The sequence below is a fragment of the Culex quinquefasciatus genome, chromosome 1 (genome assembly GCF_015732765.1).
Source record: "Culex quinquefasciatus strain JHB chromosome 1, VPISU_Cqui_1.0_pri_paternal, whole genome shotgun sequence".
Lineage (NCBI taxonomy): Eukaryota > Metazoa > Arthropoda > Insecta > Diptera > Culicidae > Culex > Culex quinquefasciatus.
In genome coordinates, this window is record NC_051861.1 from 79,244,611 (window position 1) to 79,260,698 (window position 16,088).

General features: G+C 34.1%; 1 protein-coding gene across 1 annotated transcript in view; it reads left to right on the top strand.

Moving 5' to 3' along the window:
• LOC6047403 (disintegrin and metalloproteinase domain-containing protein 12) overlaps window positions 1-16,088 on the top strand; it is a 287,603-nt gene that overhangs the window by 111,809 nt on the left and 159,706 nt on the right. Inside the window, exon 4 of the mRNA XM_038265453.1 lies at window positions 13,668-13,746. Within this exon, the coding sequence (XP_038121381.1) occupies window positions 13,668-13,746 (79 nt within the window). The remainder of the gene's footprint in view (window positions 1-13,667; window positions 13,747-16,088) is intronic.

The window sequence follows — 16,088 nt, forward strand, 5'->3', positions numbered from 1 at the left end:
TATTATTTTTGGTGTAATTCTAACCTCAACATGGTCAAATGCAAATACACCGCCAGCGCTGACCGAGCAACCATTGTTGGTCGGGACCTTTTTTTCGTGGTCTAAGCTCTATTATTTCAACCGAAAACATGAAGGGCAACAGTGGAAAGCTGCCACTGCAGCTGATAGCTGTGGGGAAATTAGAATGAGTAATGCACCTAGCAGGTTATTTTTGTGGTTCAAATATCTAGGCTTGGTATATTTTAATTTGAAAATTTTAATGGTATCAAATGTTGAAACAATTTTGTACAATGAAAAGCTTCTTAAAAGGGCGTTACAACAATTCCCGTAATTGGCGATGGGATGGGCCGGAAAATCGAATTTCACTGCTGGTGAACTGGAAAATTTCAACCCGAAATGCTCGTGCTCGCTCCACACATATCTCACAGAAAACCAGTGTGCAGGCAGACACCAGGAATATGCTTGTTTGTACAAGGCTGATTTGCACACTATTATTATAATCCTGGTAGGGTTCTTTCCCCAGATCTGCATCCCCCTCCAAGTTCCAACCCTTCCGCCGGCATCAATAATACACTTCATTAATCAGCTAAACTATGGGCTATTTCAATTGAGTTCTGAGCTTGATTTGCGCTCTTTGGCCCCTTTCCACCCCGCAATTTTCCTCCCAATCAGGGTTGATCTCTCCATATCGAACCTCCAGATCGGCCCCGATATCAAAATCCGGAATGCATCCGACCGGAAAAGCCCCCCTTTCTGGACTCATTCCCAAAATGTCTAAAACAAATACCGGCCCTGTCCGGCATGTTTGTGCTGGTGTGCGTCTGTGTGCGTACGAGTCCGAGGGCAGTGATAGTAAATTAAATAAAATAAACAGGATAATCTATAAAACATACTCGCTCAGAGTCCCAGGAACGGCCATCACCGGTGTTTACCTGTGCCCCGAGCCCCCTCCCAGAAAACGCAAACACATTTGTGAAAGCTATTTCAAAACTATTCCTACAGAGGGGGTGGGGATAAACTCATCGCATTGCCTACAATTAGGCGCCAGGGTCGACGTGCATCGACAGTGCGACTAATGAACATGATGAATTTAAATTGGAAATCAACGACTGTGTGGTTTGAACTTTGCAGCGCGCCAATCTTTGACCTAGAAATGCAAATTCGTCGCTCGTCGCTTGAAAGAAGTCACTAGGCACTAAACTTTTCACCTGATTGAGTATTCAAAGACCAAACTCACATTTGCTACAATCAGACATGCATCCGCTCTAACTCCTCTTTTAGAAGAACTTGTTTGGCATTTCACGTAGAAGATACCCAGCATGTTGTGCCAGTGATTAGAATACGCTAATTACGCTTGTCTTTTAGGCTCCCGAAGACCTTAAAAGATTATTTTGAAACCCAATCGAGATATAGGTTAAGAACTCTTAATTTCACTCAAAGAGCTTTTAAGAAGTTCTTCTTGAGAGCTTAAGAGAACATTTACATGAAAATATAGCTAAAATCGGGTTTTCCAATGAACCAATGTTTTCTACACATTATTCAAGCCAAAACCAAGAGATTTTTACCTAGCAACAAGCATAACATTGCTTTGAACGAAAATGCCATCTAGAACAAGCTGAGTGCCGTTAAAAAGAGCTCATAGTGCCGATGCATGTCTGGCTACAATAACGAGTTTTCCCTCCTGTCGTCGCATCGAAATGCAGCTCGGGAAAAAAAAACGCGATAAAGCTGGAACCGTTTTGTCGATCCAATTCTGTTCGCATTATGTAAATCGTGGCAGTGGCCCACTTTTCGATGGCGTTGCATATCTTTAGGGGGGAGTTTTGCCTTGTCTTCTACATGTGTGACATTTGAATGCAATCTTCTAGCAATTTGCGATAGAAAACTCAAGCAGAACTGAGAGTGAACTAAAACTTAACGGAAACTAGATCGGAACTAACCTAAACTTAATGCAAATATTGACTGATTTTTGACAGCTGTGGTACTTACCTGGTTCAACAGATACTTTTAAAGTCACTTAAAATTTTCAACACTTGTACTTACCTGAAATCTAGTCACTTATTCTTTGAGGGTCTTGAGCTTTTCCGTACCTTAAAGTCCGTAATAGAAAGCTTACATTTAATATCCCTAAAACTGACTCTGGACTAGATCGGATAACTGAAGCTTGACTTAATTGACACCAAATCTGTACCAATCAATAGAACGAGGAAGCGTTTAAGCTTACCTGTACCTTGAAGTCCGTAATAGAAAGCTAAGACTATTTCGTTGAAATTCACAAAGTTTATGATAACGTCTAAATCTCAATGTTTAAGTCCGTAATTGAAGAAGCTTCCCTTAAATTCGATTTGATCACGAAAGTTGTATCACCGTAAATCAACTCCCCCGATCTCTTTAAAATCCCTCCAAACAGCTGTTCAACACATCCGAACCTCGTTGTCAATCCTTTTTTTTTTGCTCCTAAAATAACAAAAAAAAAATCCGATTTCCCCCATTTCCACTTGATGTCCAATGCCGGACAGCCAATTTCGAAATCGATCCCGGGAATCAATTTGTCCTGAAGAGCAGCCCTAGCCCTTCGGTCCGTCCCATCGACTAATAAATCATTGCACAAATTGAATAATGCCACACTCAACGATCCTTGATGGCACTCCCAAAAAAAAACCCCGATTCTCGGTTCGTTGAAAATGATGGGCTCGAAACCCCTTTTCAGATGTCCTTCTTTTCTCTCGCATGGGAATTTGAAAAAAGAGGTGTCAAAATATTTTCCCCGGATGGCGAAAGAATTCGGCCTGTCAGCGATACTTTTACTCCGGAAAAGGACGCTCCTCAAACAGCGCTCAAGTTTGATACATTTCTACGGACCCCTGACAAAGTGTTCGTCACATTTTAGGGCGAAGGAAGGAACAGAAGTAGCGACCACAGAAAGGCGACAATGACACAATCGGAGTGCAGAGATTTTCCGGCGACCGGAATTGGAAAATTGTCCTGACTGGAATCACGGTGCTCAAAATACCGTTATTATGAAAAAAAATATGCACTCCGAGATTTTGGGGTCTATCGATTCCTTACACCATAGCGCATCTCTGTGCAAAAAATAAAAACATTCGCTGATGTAGTTTTCGAGATACAGCCATTTTAAGATGTTACATCCGATTTTTAATAAGAAAACCAAAACAATCAATACAATTTCAGCACTTTAAAGAATATGCATTTCGAGATAATGATGTTTTTTGCTTCATATGACTGTCAAGTATCTCTGGGCCAAGTTTCAGAAGGTTTGCTGATGTAGTTCTCGAGATACAGCCATTTTAAAATGTTATTTCCGATTTTTCAAAGAAAATCCATGAAATCAATACAATTTCAGCACTTTAAAGAATATGCATTTCGAGATAATAATGTTTTTGCTTCATATGACTGTCAAGTATCTCTGGGCCAAGTTTCAGAAGGTTTGCTGATGTAGTTCTCGAGATACAGCCATTTTAAAATGTTATTTCCGATTTTTCAAAGAAAATCCATGAAATCAATTTAATTTCAGCATTTTAAAGAATATGCATTTCGAGATAATGATGTTTTTGCTTCATTTGACTGTCAAGTATCTCTGGGCCAAGTTTCAGAAGGTTTGCTGATGTAGTTCTCAAGATATAGCCATTTTAAAATGTTATTTCCGACTTTTTCAAAGAAAATCCATAAAATCAATACAATTTCAGCACTTTAAAGAATATGCATTTCGAGATAATGATGTTTTTTGCTTCATTTGACTGTCAAGTATCTCTGGGCCAAGTTTCAGAAGGTTTGCTGATGTAGTTCTCAAGATACAGCCATTTTAAAATGTTATTTCCGATTTTTGAAAGAAAATCCATGAAATCAATTTAATTTCAGCATTTTAAAGAATATGCATTTGGAGATAATGATGTTTTGCTTCATTTGACTGTCAAGTATCTCTGGGCCAAGTTCCAGAAGGTTTGCTGATGTAGTTCTCAAGATACAGCCATTTTAAAATGTTATTTCCGACTTTTCAAAGAAAATCCATGAAATCAATACAATTTCAGCACTTTAAAGAATATGCATTTCGAGATAATAATGTTTTTGCTTCATATGACTGTCAAGTATCTCTGGGCCAAGTTTCAGAAGGTTTGCTGATGTAGTTCTCGAGATACAGCCATTTTAAAATGTTATTTCCGATTTTTCAAAGAAAATCCATGAAATCAATTTAATTTCAGCATTTTAAAGAATATGCATTTCGAGATAATGATGTTTTTGCTTCATTTGACTGTCAAGTATCTCTGGGCCAAGTTTCAGAAGGTTTGCTGATGTAGTTCTCAAGATATAGCCATTTTAAAATGTTATTTCCGACTTTTCAAAGAAAATCCATAAAATCAATACAATTTCAGCACTTTAAAGAATATGCATTTCGAGATAATGATGTTTTTGCTTCATTTGACTGTCAAGTATCTCTGGGCCAAGTTTCAGAAGGTTTGCTGATGTAGTTCTCAAGATACAGCCATTTTAAAATGTTATTTCCGATTTTTAAGAAAATCCATGAAATCAATTTAATTTCAGCATTTTAAAGAATATGCATTTGGAGATAATGATGTTTTTGCTTCATTTGACTGTCAAGTATCTCTGGGCCAAGTTCCAGAAGGTTTGCTGATGTAGTTCTCAAGATACAGCCATTTTAAAATGTTATTTCCGACTTTTTCAAAGAAAATCCATAAAATCAATACAATTTCAGCACTTTAAAGAATATGCATTTCGAGAAAAAGGTGTTTTTTGCTTCATATGACTGTCAAGTATCTCTGGGCCAAGTTTCAGAAGGTTTGCTGATGTAGTTCTCGAGATACAGCCATTTTAAAATGTTATTTCCGATTTTTTAAAGAAAAACCATGAAATCAATTAATGATAATGATGTTTTTTGCTTCATATGACTGTAAAGTAACTCTAAAAGTCATAAAAAGCAAAAAACACCTTTTTCTCGAAATGCATATTCTTTAAAGTGCTGAAATTGTATTGATTTTATGGATTTTCTTTGAAAAAGTCGGAAATAACATTTTAAAATGGCTGTATCTTGAGAACTACATCAGCAAACCTTCTGGAACTTGGCCCAGAGATACTTGACAGTCAAATGAAGCAAAAAACATCATTATCTCCAAATGCATATTCTTTAAAATGCTGAAATTAAATTGATTTCATGGATTTTCTTTCAAAAATCGGAAATAACATTTAAATGGCTGTATCTTGAGAACTACATCAGCAAACCTTCTGAAACTTGGCCCAGAGATACTTGACAGTCAAATGAAGCAAAAAACATCATTATCTCGAAATGCATATTCTTTAAAGTGCTGAAATTGTATTGATTTTATGGATTTTCTTTGAAAAAGTCGGAAATAACATTTTAAAATGGCTATATCTTGAGAACTACATCAGCAAACCTTCTGAAACTTGGCCCAGAGATACTTGACAGTCAAATGAAGCAAAAAACATCATTATCTCGAAATGCATATTCTTTAAAATGCTGAAATTAAATTGATTTCATGGATTTTCTTTGAAAAAATCGGAAATAACATTATAAAATGGCAGTATCTCGAGAACTACATCAGCAAACCTTCTGAAACTTGGCCCAGAGATACTTGACAGTCATATGAAGCAAAAAACATTATTATCTCGAAATGCATATTCTTTAAAGTGCTGAAATTGTATTGATTTCATGGATTTTCTTTGAAAAAGTCGGAAATAACATTTTAAAATGGCTGTATCTTGAGAACTACATCAGCAAACCTTCTGGAACTTGGCCCAGAGATACTTGACAGTCAAATGAAGCAAAAAACATCATTATCTCCAAATGCATATTCTTTAAAATGCTGAAATTAAATTGATTTCATGGATTTTCTTTCAAAAAATCGGAAATAACATTTTAAAATGGCTGTATCTTGAGAACTACATCAGCAAACCTTCTGAAACTTGGCCCAGAGATACTTGACAGTCAAATGAAGCAAAAAACATCATTATCTCGAAATGCATATTCTTTAAAGTGCTGAAATTGTATTGATTTTATGGATTTTCTTTGAAAAAGTCGGAAATAACATTTTAAAATGGCTATATCTTGAGAACTACATCAGCAAACCTTCTGAAACTTGGCCCAGAGATACTTGACAGTCAAATGAAGCAAAAAACATCATTATCTCGAAATGCATATTCTTTAAAATGCTGAAATTAAATTGATTTCATGGATTTTCTTTGAAAAAATCGGAAATAACATTTTAAAATGGCTGTATCTCGAGAACTACATCAGCAAACCTTCTGAAACTTGGCCCAGAGATACTTGACAGTCATATGAAGCAAAAAACATTATTATCTCGAAATGCATATTCTTTAAAGTGCTGAAATTGTATTGATTTCATGGATTTTCTTTGAAAAAATCGGAAATAACATTTTAAAATGGCTGTATCTCGAGAACTACATCAGCAAACCTTCTGAAACTTGGCCCAGAGATACTTGACAGTCATATGAAGCAAAAAACATCATTATCTCGAAATGCATATTCTTTAAAGTGCTGAAATTGTATTGATTGTTTTGGTTTTCTTATTAAAAATCGGATGTAACATCTTAAAATGGCTGTATCTCGAAAACTACATCAGCGAATGTTTTTATTTTTTGCACAGAGATGCGCTATGGTGTAAGGAATCGATAGACCCCAAAATCTCGGAGTGCATATTTTTTTTCATAATAACGGTATTTTGAGCACCGTGTGGAATATTTATGCGACGCCATTGGTACTGGTTGGGTTTAGGCACAAAAAAATATGTTATTTGCTTGATGACAAACAATTTTTGTCAATTTTTGTAAATTTTTGTCATTTTCTGTAATTTTTTTTATTTTTTTTTAATTTTTGTATTTTTTGTAATTTTTGTAATTTTTGTAATTTTTGTAATTTTTGTAATTTTTGTAATTTTTGTAATTTTTGTAATTTTTGTAATTTTTGTAATTTTTGTATTTTTTGTAATTTTTGTAATTTTTGTAATTTTTGTAATTTTTGTAATTTTTGTAATTTTTGTAATTTTTGTAATTTTTGTAATTTTTGTAATTTTTGTAATTTTTGTAATTTTTGTAATTTTTGTAATTTTTGTAATTTTTGTAATTTTTGTAATTTTTGTAATTTTTGTAATTTTTGTAATTTTGTATATTTTTGTAATTTTTGTAATTTTTTTATTTTTTGTAATTTTTGTAATTTTTGTAATTTTTGTAATTTTTGTAATTTTTGTAATTTTTGTAATTTTTGTAATTTTTGTTATTTTTGTAATTTTTGTAATTTTTGTAATTTTTGTAATTTTTGTAATTTTTGTAATTTTTGTAATTTTTGTAATTTTTGTAATTTTTGTAATTTTTGTAATTTTTGTAATTTTTGTAATTTTTGTAATTTTTGTATTTTTTGTAATTTTTGTAATTTTTGTATTTTTTGTAATTTTTGTAATTTTTGTAATTTTTGTAATTTTTGTAATTTTTGTAATTTTTTGTATTTTTGTAATTTTTGTAATTTTTGTAATTTTTGTAATTTTTGTAATTTTTGTAATTTTTGTAATTTTTGTAATTTTTGTAATTTTTGTAATTTTTCGTAATTTTTTGTAAATTTTGTAATTTTCTGTAATTTTTTGTATTTTTCTGTATTTTTTGTAATTTTTGTCAATTTTGTCAATTTTTGTAAATTTTTGTCAATTTTTGTCAATTTTTGTCAATTTTGTCAATTTTTGTCAATTTTGTCATTTTTGTCAATTTTGACATTTTTGACAATTTTGACAATTTTGACAATTTTGACAATTTTGACAATTTTGACAATTTTGACAATTTTGACAATTTTGACAATTTTGACAATTTTGACAATTTTGACAATTTTGACAATTTTGACAATTTTGACAATTTTGTAATTTTTGACAATTTTGACAATTTTGTCAATTTTGACAATTTTGACAATTTTGACAATTTTGACAAATTTTACAATGTTCACAATTTTTGACAATTTTGACAATTTTGTAATTTTGAAATTTTTGACAAAATTTACAATTTTGACAATTTTGACAATTTTGACAATTTTGACAATTTTGACAATTTTGACAATTTTGACAATTTTGACAATTTTGACAATTTTGACAATTTTGACAATTTTGACAATTTTGACAATTTTGACAATTTTGACAATTTTGACAATTTTGACAATTTGACAATTTTGACAATTTTGACAATTTTGACAATTTTGACAATTTTGACAATTTTGACAATTTTGACAATTTTGACAATTTTGACAATTTTGACAATTTTGACAATTTTGACAATTTTGACAATTTTGACAATTTTGACAATTTAGACAATTTTGACAATTTTGACAATTTTGACAATGTTGACAATGTAGACAATGTAGACAATTTTGACAATTTTTAAAATCATGACAATCTTGACAATCTTGACAATCTTGACAATTTAGACAATCGTCAATTTGGTCATATTTTTCCGTGTATCATTTTTACAAAGTAGAAAGAAGCCTTCATCATCAGAGGTCTAGGACCAAGCACAAGTGTTGGTTGGTACTGTCTGCAGCTCTTGCTCTGTACATTCAGTAATAACCGAAGCCATTGTTGTTGTTGTTGTTGTTCACTGAAGCAACCGGCGTCGTCGATTTTTGCTTTCTAATGTTTCCCTTCTGCAGATGTTTCCTGTGTGTATGCATGCAGCTGTCATCTCACAGGTCACCATTGTGTCAGCAAAAGACGATCTCGGAGTGTGTTACGTTACAGAAAGCATTATGCAGTGAAACGTTTGTGAAGATTTGTGATGAGAGGTACAATGATGACGGTGCTCATTTTTCTTGTAGAAAATACTTTTGTACTCAGAATCGGATTCTTCTTTTTTGTCTTATGGCAATAGTTAACACAAGACTAGGTAGAAGTAATACAAGTTTCCAATGAAATCATCAAGAAACACTAAGCTAAGCTTTCAATAACGGTTTTCAAATTTAAGTTTCGTTCAGTTTTAACCTGTTTCAGTTCAGTTTGATTTCAATTCTCAAATTTAAAGAGGTTAAAGATGGAAATTTCATCACTACAATGTCAATTCTGTCCTCCAGCACTCGTTACGCCTCTAAGCTTCAATCACCGAGGGCTACAGAGAGCTTTTAGGGACCCCTTCCCACATCCCCACAACTCCCCTCAAACTTTCAACTGATGGATTTCGTTTTTGGGCAGCTGTAACTTTTCGAATTATTCCGTGCCTAGCCGGAACGTCACGTACGATTCGCATTAGAGAACGGCGGCCACTTCAGAGCTCTAGGAGGGGCCGAGAACCGAACGTGACGAACGGTTTTTTGACCTCCGGCGAGTCAAAGTCGAGGGACGGCGGAGGCCTGGTCATTAACTAGTGGTGTGCCACCACACCATGGTCGACGGGGAAAAGTTTGGCCGGACTCTGTGATTCATTTTGATGGCGATTGGCGATGGCGTATTTTGTAACAGAGAATTCCTGCACGAACAGGGCTCATGATTTGTGAGTTTTTGAATAAAACTACTGATAACATTTTTCGTGACGAAACGACGATTCCCCTTAAAACTCACTTCAATTTAAACAAAAGCCCGACCCTCCTCAAACAAAACCCAAAGTGCATTGTTGCGTTTTTGTCAACCATCTTAGCACTTCAACCGCGTTCCGCTTTTTTGTCAAGCCACTTGCCTTGCAGTGGAAGCCTCCTCGAAAAGTGGCCAAGTGGCCAAACCCTACGGCTGCCAGTGTTCTTGCCAAAAGCTGAAGGATCTCCACTTCGCTGCGAGCGATTTTCCCAGGGATGGACTGTTTCGACAAGTCGCTCAGATTTTTTGCTGCTTTTTTCACAGTTTTAAGCTTATCCTTTTTTGTCGACTATAAAAAAGGATTTTTTGCTGACATTTTTCGGCGTATATACCTCAGGAAAAAGAAGACATAAATTAAATATGCTAATTATATAAGCAAAAAGCCAAAAATAATCCTTCTGTGAATAGTTGTAAACAATCACACAGTTTTATCGGTCCTCGGTTAGTTTTAAATGTATCATTTAGATTTCCTTAACCCTTTTTTATTTTGACTAATACCATTTGCATTGCACTGAAATGGCATTGCACTTGAATCGAAAAGTTTTTTTTTTCGTGAAACTATTTACTTTTCCTGTCATTCTTGAACGACGAAATAGCCTACTTTTCTGTACCAAAAATAACAGAATCGAATAGCAAAACTTTTCAAAATAAATGCTGAAAAGTTCTACTTTTCAGCACTCAAATGGGTGCTGAAAAGTTGAACTTTTCAGCACTTGTTTCGAAAAGTAACACTTTTCAAAAAAAAATTGATTTAAACGATTTATTGACAAAATACATGAAAATTTGACATCAAATTTCACTCAGTGTGTGTTTTTTGGATTTGCAAAAAATGTTGTATGGAACTCGTTGCAAAACTTGATTTTTTCAGCACTCTTCGTATTTATCCAACTCGGTGAACCTCGTTGGATAAATGTACGACTCGTGCTGAAAAAATCCTCTTTTTGCAACTTGTTGCATAAACTAATATTTCATTTTTTTTCGAACGGTGAATTTACTTAACACATGGATGATTGACATACAATTTCATTTGGGTAAATAACAAGGGAAATGCGTAATAATACCTTTCTCTGGTATCAATACCAAATTTTGGTATTCCTGGACCCTTTAAAATTTGTCTTAAGGATTATGCAAGAGCAAAATGTGCTATCATACCAATTAAAGGTATTGTTTTGATATTGCAAAATTGCAGAATTTGTCAATGGTCGAACACCACATATTGATATTCTTTTGGTATTACAGTGTTTTATCAAATTCCTCTGAAACTATGGGAAAATTTTGACCAATTTTGACAAAATAATTAATTTTGCGCTAAAATGATGTCTCAAAGCGAATGCTTTCATTGAAAACCGGAAATTTTTGATTTTAAAATTTTCAATTCCTAAAAATTAATTTTGCGCTAAAATGACTTGAAAACCAAAAATGTTAAAGCTGATTTTCAATTTTTTTATATACCCACTAAGATTTTTTTTTTAAACGTTGAAATTTCTCTAAGTTGGGATAACCAAATACTTTGAAAAACGAGTTAATCGACAGATTATAGAATTTTGGTGAATTTCAATCCAGTTTCATTTTAATAACACTTATTTTTCAATCTTGTTATTTTTCAGAATCTTCAAGAACTTCAAGCACAGGCCGTTCATCAATGACAAATGCATTCAATGTGGTGAAGAATATCACTAAGAACAACATGGAATCATCAGGTGAGTATATTTGGCTGTTGCATATGGATCATTTCCGTTTTTTTCACTAACTGCAACTGTTGCACTAAAAATGGTATGAAAATACCAAATTTAGGTATTTCTTGTGCAAATACCAGCGACCAAAATGTGCTCTTGGTTGCCCAGTAATAGATGGTAAAATACCATCAAATCATACCAAATCATGTATTTGGAAGACCATAGGAATACCAAAATCTGATTTTCCAAGGGCGCGGGAATACCTAAAAATTAAACCATGGCAATACCAAGTTTCGGTATTCAAGCAATGTTCAAAAATCCAGAAGACCTCAACTTGGTATTGAAATGGTTTTACTTTGAGGTATTATTTTACCTTTGGTATAACATGATTTGGTATTGTTGTGCCCTTCCACTTACAAGACTTTGGTATGATTTCATGGTATTTTACCATCTATTACTTGGCAACCAAGGGCACATTTTAGTGTCTGTTATTTGCCCAAGTAATACCAAAATTTGGTATTCCCGTGTTATTTACCCCTGCTCGGGTAACTCACTTAAACACTAATTAATTAACACGTTAACCAACAGAATTGTTCAATGACTAACTGACTCGCCACTCAATCACTCAATTTTTGAATATTTCAATCACTATCTTACTCAAATAGAATTTATTAAGCCCTTTTAAACTTCAAAGAGTAGTTTATAGTTTATTAAAAATTAAAAATTCAATAATCTGAAACTTGAAAAATAATTAAAAAGCCGTTGCAAATATTTTTTTAAGTTTATATCCTTCGATTCAGACCAACGTCGAGGGAGGGGGGAGTGAAAAACAAAAATAAAAATTTAAATTACGAGTTCTAATTAGAACATTTCAATACAAAAAGTTATTTAAAATGCATGATACTCCTGCCCAGTTGTTTTGCAATCATTAGATTCCAAAATATCAATGCTTTGACGAAAAAGTAGTTTTGGTCAAGTTTTGGTGCTTCAAATTGGGATTTCTTAAAAAAATTCAGAAAAAAATTCAAACGACACCAAATGTAATAAATATGACATCAATGCAGCAGAATGCATTTTATATTGTTTTCAGTTGATTAGACTTCTATTTTCAAAAAATTTTGAACGTAGTTAAAAAATTGTGCCCCCTAGTTTTGCGTATCGATTTAAGAAGAGGGGAGGGAGGTGGGCAAAATATTTGCAATCGGAAAAATTCAAATATAATTTTAAAAAAACTAGGCCGTTTCAAATATTTTTCAAAGTTTACGTCACCCACCGGAAAAAACAAAAGAGGCTTACCACCAAGTGTTGTGGAGCAGTTGATCTTTTTTTCCTAGCCTTGACGTTGATATAGCAGTTTATTTTTTTTCGAGCTTTCGGTGAGGCATTAAATCGGCATCACTGTGCGCCACTTGAAATATTTCTCAAGGGAAAAGTGCTGATTAAATGTTTTGAAGCATTATTTGCTGGTATTAAATGCCAATATAATGTTGATTTAATGCCGCTATTTAGTGCCTCGCTGTTACTTGGGTAACTGCTATACTGCCGCCCAAATCAAGTCCGTCCGTAATTTCGTCAATATTGAGTAAATGATGCAGTTTGGTTTGAAATCATGAGAACTACCAATAAACCAATAAACTTTAGTACTTTGTTCCACAAATCCGTAGAAAATTCACTTTTTCGTGAAATTCTAATCCGTAACCTTTTGGGTGGCACACTTGCGTTACTTGTGATTTTCTCTGATTACTGTTTTTACTTATGGGACAAATGGGACCCGATAAGAGTGGCAGTAAAGTAATACGAGATTTACGAAATTTTGGTTCAAAATAGTATTGCAGAAAAAACAACATCTCTAGCACTAATTTAACTTTCAAAGTCCGCTCCCAAACTCACTTGAAAAGCGCAATCCTTCCGCGAGTGTGCACCCTTTTCGCTCTGCTCTGCAAAACAGACAACTCAATCTTCTTTTCCGCTTGCCGGGATCTCAGAAGCTTTCAAATCAACGGGACCTGTAGTGCTGCTTGAAAGTGCATTCCGTTGCATTTAACTGGCTGCTGAGAGTCACAACACCGGTTGTTGTAACAAGTGCCGCCGCTGCAGTAGTGCTAAAAGTTTTCACTTGCGCTTCTTCCCTCCTGGGGGTGGGGGGGGGGGGGCTGGATCTTTTCCCTTGGTGAAATATGCATTTTCCGCGATGGCGCTCAAGTGGAACGCATTAATTTAAATAGTTTGTTTTATGCCTCGCTGGGGGTTTCGGGTGTCCCCTTTTCAGCTGAGAAAGCTCTTTTTCTTGGATTTGGGCTAAAGGTGTAAAACTATTCTGTTTAGGTGAAAGTTTCGTAATTCATTAAATACTATAATCATACCTTTTTTCTTCTCTTTTCAGACGGGAAACATTTTCATCGAACATCACTTTTGATAAAAGCTTTTAATCATAAATTTCGGTTAGATTTGGAATTAAATACGTAAGTATGCTGCTGACACTCAAACTAATCAACCACTCAAAAATGAGAGAGAAAAAAGCCACTTTGTTGCAGTTTCGCGCTGCGAATAATGTGTTTCGCAAATTCGGATAAATTGCGAAATTTATGTAAATTCTATTACCAACTGTTCATCACCGTCGACGACGTCGACGCCGAAGAGGCCTCTTCTGCAGGGCGCACTTTTTTAATGGAATTGAATTTGTTGTCGAGTTTCGAGGCACACAGGCCTTTTCCACGTGGAACATCCTCCTCGATTCAAGATGTTTTCCAAATGATGATGAAAAGTGTGGGGGGAGGTCTTTGAAGAGGAGAAGAGGTATGATCCGAATCGTGCTCATTTATTCAAATTCACGTGCGCGCGAAAGCTGCCTCCATTATAATTTCTAAAACCACTCTCATTTGGCGAGCGAAACGAGGAGGGAAATGGCGCAATGGTTGGACTTTTTTTCTTAGAGACGAGTGATGATGGATTCATGAACAAGCTCGAGGAAAATACTGGGGTAAGAGTGAGGAGTACGCTTTTACTTCCCACGGTCTGGGTTTTGTTGCAAGTTCTGCAAAGAATGATGTTGTATCTCCGCAAATTAGCCCGTTGCTCAAAATTTCAATAAAAACTTTATTATTAGGCTTAAGCTTCGAGATCACATATTCAAATGTAAAAAGTTAAGGGGTTACATACATGTAAATCGACAAAAATGTAAGAGGTTGGTTTGGGCACACACTTAAACTTTTTTGAATTAGGGTAGGATAGTCATCAATGAGACACTTTTGGTTTTCAACTTTCAACAATTTTTCTATTTTTTTCATGAGCATGTTTTAATGAGCTTTTTGTTACATTTTCTTTCTTTTAATGTGTTCTAACATTGACCAAAATATGAGATCGATCCGACATCTACAGCCCGAGTTATTCAACTGTTTCATTGTAGACGCACTTGGCAGGAACAATGATACAGCTGGGGAACAATGAGACACTCTATGAAAATCAATACTTTTCTAGTAAAATATCATGTTTTTGTATTGTTCCATAGCAGGTGACTTGCCTTGAACATTTAAAAGCAATTTTGCCAACATGAAAGTTAAGTTAACAAAGGTTATACTTAAAAGTATTTAAATTTTGTAAAATCCATATATTTATACCAAATAACTTTGTATTTTTGGTTAAATGAGGTAAAAACTCTATAAATAAGCCAAAAATCACTTTTAATTCATGTTTTGAAATATTTCCATACATTTTGAAACGTTTAGTGAAGTAAAATCGAAGTGTCTCATTGTTACCCATGGGCTGAAATGAGTGGGGAACAATGAGACAGCCCTGGATTCTGGGTATATTCTTAATTTTGGCCAAACTTAATGAAAGAACATTGTAGCCCAACTCAATCCCTATGGAACGTCGAAAGACATTTGAAGAAATATTAGTTTTGGTGTAAATGGCAGCCTTCGAGCGAAAAAGTATTTTTTGTCCATAATTTACTTCTACATCCCAGAATCAAACATTTATGAATGACTTTTCAAGGGAGCGTCCATGACCAAAGCCACTATTATGGCAGATGTGTATCTAGTAGACACACCTTTCCCCCAAATATGAGTCTGATTGATTGAAACTACGACTTTAGAGAGCCATTTTATCATTGTTCCCCGTGTCTCATTGATGACTACTCTACCCTATGTTTTAAGGGCATTAAAATACACATTTTCAACTTATATCAAAATAAATTTGAAGATATTTGGTTGTATCATTGCGGAGATATAGCCATTTTAAGTTAGCATTTTCAAAAAACGGGTGCCACAATATCTCCACACTGCTTTGACCAAACCGGCTCAAAATTTTGGTGAAGCCTCGTTAAATCGGTTCTGTGTGCATGACAAAGCCCGATTTTCAAAAAAAAATTGTTTGAAAAAAAGATAAAAATATGTTTATGTTTTTCATATAAAAAATCACCAGTTTAAGATTTTTGTATTTTTTTTTAAAGCAAAACTTCAAAATTTCATCCAATTTGGTCCATCCCATCTCGAGATATCGTGGCACCCGTAAATCAACTCGGAGTTTAGAGAAAAACGCTCACAAAGTTCGACAGTTCGCTTTACGCATGGCAAAATTTTTAACGTAAATCATCGCTTACTCAGTTTAATCATGAAATATATTTATGAAACTTTCAGGAGTGATTGAAAATCATCTTTTTAGTGGATTTATAAAATTTTCTGAAATATGAAATTTTTTATTTTTTACATGTATGTAACTCCTTAAATTTGATGAGGTAATTCAAATTTGATTTTTATTCGTAAGATCTCGATAAATCAATAAACAAACCCCTTATGTTTACGCA